This window comes from Dipodomys ordii, unplaced genomic scaffold, assembly GCF_000151885.1.
Source record: "Dipodomys ordii isolate 6190 unplaced genomic scaffold, Dord_2.0 Scaffold38, whole genome shotgun sequence".
Taxonomy (NCBI): Eukaryota; Metazoa; Chordata; class Mammalia; order Rodentia; family Heteromyidae; genus Dipodomys; species Dipodomys ordii.
In genome coordinates this window covers 5,942,585-5,944,983 of record NW_012267254.1, presented here as the reverse complement: position 1 = coordinate 5,944,983, position 2,399 = coordinate 5,942,585, and the positions used below count along the sequence as shown (strand labels likewise).

The window sequence follows — 2,399 nt, the reverse complement described above, 5'->3', positions numbered from 1 at the left end:
CCTCAGCACCACATAAGCAAAAAGAAAAAAGCCAGAAGTGGCACTGTGGCTCAAGTGGTAGAGAGCTAGCCTTGAGCTGAAGAGCTGAGGGACAGTGCTCAGGCCCAGAATTCAGGCCCCATGACCAGACCAAAAAAAAAAAATCTACCAGGATCCACAAATACCCCCAAGTGAACATTTTTTTTTTGCCAGTCCTGGGAATTGAATTCAGGGCCTGTGCACTGTACCTCAGCTTTTTTGCCCCCAAAGCTGGTGCTGTACCATTTGAGCCATAGCTTCAGCCCCACTTCTGGCTTCTTGGTGGTTCATTGGAGATAAGAGTTCATGGACTTTTTGCCCGGGATGGCTTCATACTACAATCTTCAGATCTCAGCCTCCTGAGTAGCGAGGGTTACAGGCATGAGACACTGGCACCTGGCTTCCAGATGAACTTTTTATAATCACCATCTATAGGAATACTCGTTGTGGGTCAATAGTCTTGGAGCAACTATACCCAGACAGGAGTGGTCTCCAGTGCTCTAATTCTAAAACTATTAACTGGGGTGATAGCCATCCTGATCCAAGCTCCTCCACTCAGAAATCATGTTAAGCAGATTGGGATTCCTAAGGTTTGATGGAAACATTGGGGTTTCTTGGCTGCACAGAAGGTTTACCTTCTTGGGATTGTCGCACTGAAATGTGGCCTGTATCCACAGAGGTATTCTTTGAGTAAGCAACTATACCCAGGCCTACCTCTCAACAAGTCGCTCTTTACCTTCTAGGTCCGGGTACTTCCATATCCATTCACCCACCATCAGCAATTTGAAAGGACTATCCAGAACCCCATAGGATCCACGTGGAACACACAGAGGGCAGTCCAAAAATTGACCACTCCCAAGGTTATCACCAAGCCAGGCCATATCATCAAGCCCATAAAGGCAGAGGATGTAGGCTACTGCTCTTCAAAGTCCGATCTTTCTGTCATACAGAACAATGGAAAACAACTCTCTAGACATCAACAAAAAAAGCTGAAGAAAAACTCAGATTGATTTGCCAGGAATGACATCTTGGTGGCCATAACTGGGAGCCCTGATATCTTTGGTTGCTCTTTGCTATAAGATCAATTTCAAAATAGGCTTAGTACAATGGTGTAGTTAAGCCACATTTTAAAAATAAAGTCATTTTTATCTATTTAATTTGACTGTACTCTGTGTTACATCCCTGTTGAGTCATTTTCTTCATGACAGACACCTATGGGTGCCCCAGCTTTGCAATCTTCTAGTTGGTATTTTGTGAGGGAAATTTCATTTCCTTACCAAGATCCTTAGAGGGGATGAATTTTACTCTTACGCATGTCACATATCATACATGATCCACCATAAATAAGTGTCAGGAATAGTGATGAAGTGAATTTTAAGCAAACTCTAAGCCTAGAAACAAGAATGGGATGTACAAACCATATAGTTGGGGTTCTGTCCTAGAGTGCTCCTAAGATTCAGATGGTTCCGAAGCCTAAGTTCCAGTCTCATGGCTAGCTATAGTCATCTCTGCATTTGTGAGCTTTTCAGCAAGTTCAAGTTGCTGTCTGGAATATCATTTTCACATTCTTTCACCTCTAATGAGGTAGGCTTTATTTTTCCTTTTCATATACAGTAGATGCAGTTCCAAAAGTAAACCTGTTTCCTTTCCTTCCTAACTCAAGACTAACTCCTCACCGAATTCAAACTATATAGTTAATTCAAGCAGTACTTGGGTTAATATGGGCTCAACTCTGAGGATCTTGCCTTTCTTTGTATCTCAAGAAATGAATGGAGGGCTCAGTAGTAGTAGAGCATTTGGAGTTTCATCCCCAGCACTACAAAAAAAAATGCATGGAAAGATTCCCCTGTATGTAGCTAAGATGCCTAACAAGGAAATTCCAGTATCTTCCAAAAGGACATAACACCCAGGGGACTTTGTTTTCTGTCTTAAAGGGTCACACAAACAGCCCTTTTGAACCAAACCAGCTTAATTTTTGTGTGACAGGGCCCCTCGGTTTTTATTGTTGCTGGTGTTTTTTTTCCCCCAGGACTGAGACTTGAACTATGGGCCTCTTTGCTCTTCCTTGGCTTTTTCCCCTTCAAGTCACCACTCTACCACTTGAGTCATACCTCCAGTTCTTCCTCTGAGACTTTGTTGAACATTATGAACCCTCAGAAAAATTACACAAGTATACACTTCTTTACATAGTTTCAGTTTTAAAGATATTTGAAATCCCTGGGTTTAAAGCTACCACTCCATGTTTGTTTGTTTTTTTGTCGGTCATGGGGCTTGAACTCCAGGCCTGGGCGCTGTCCCTCAGCTCTTCAGCCCAAGGCGAGCACTCTACCACTTGAGCTACCGCACCCCTTTCGGTTTTCTGGTGGTTTATTGGAAATAGG

General features: G+C 42.9%; 1 protein-coding gene across 1 annotated transcript in view; it reads left to right on the top strand.

Moving 5' to 3' along the window:
- Positions 1-1,169, top strand: part of Utp14a (UTP14, U3 small nucleolar ribonucleoprotein, homolog A (yeast)) — a 22,025-nt gene extending 20,856 nt beyond the window's left edge. The window contains exon 15 of the mRNA XM_013018162.1: positions 762-1,169. Coding sequence (XP_012873616.1) covers positions 762-1,028 — 267 coding nt within the window. The 3' untranslated portion in view covers positions 1,029-1,169. The remainder of the gene's footprint in view (positions 1-761) is intronic.
- Positions 1,170-2,399: the final 1,230 nt, after the last annotated feature.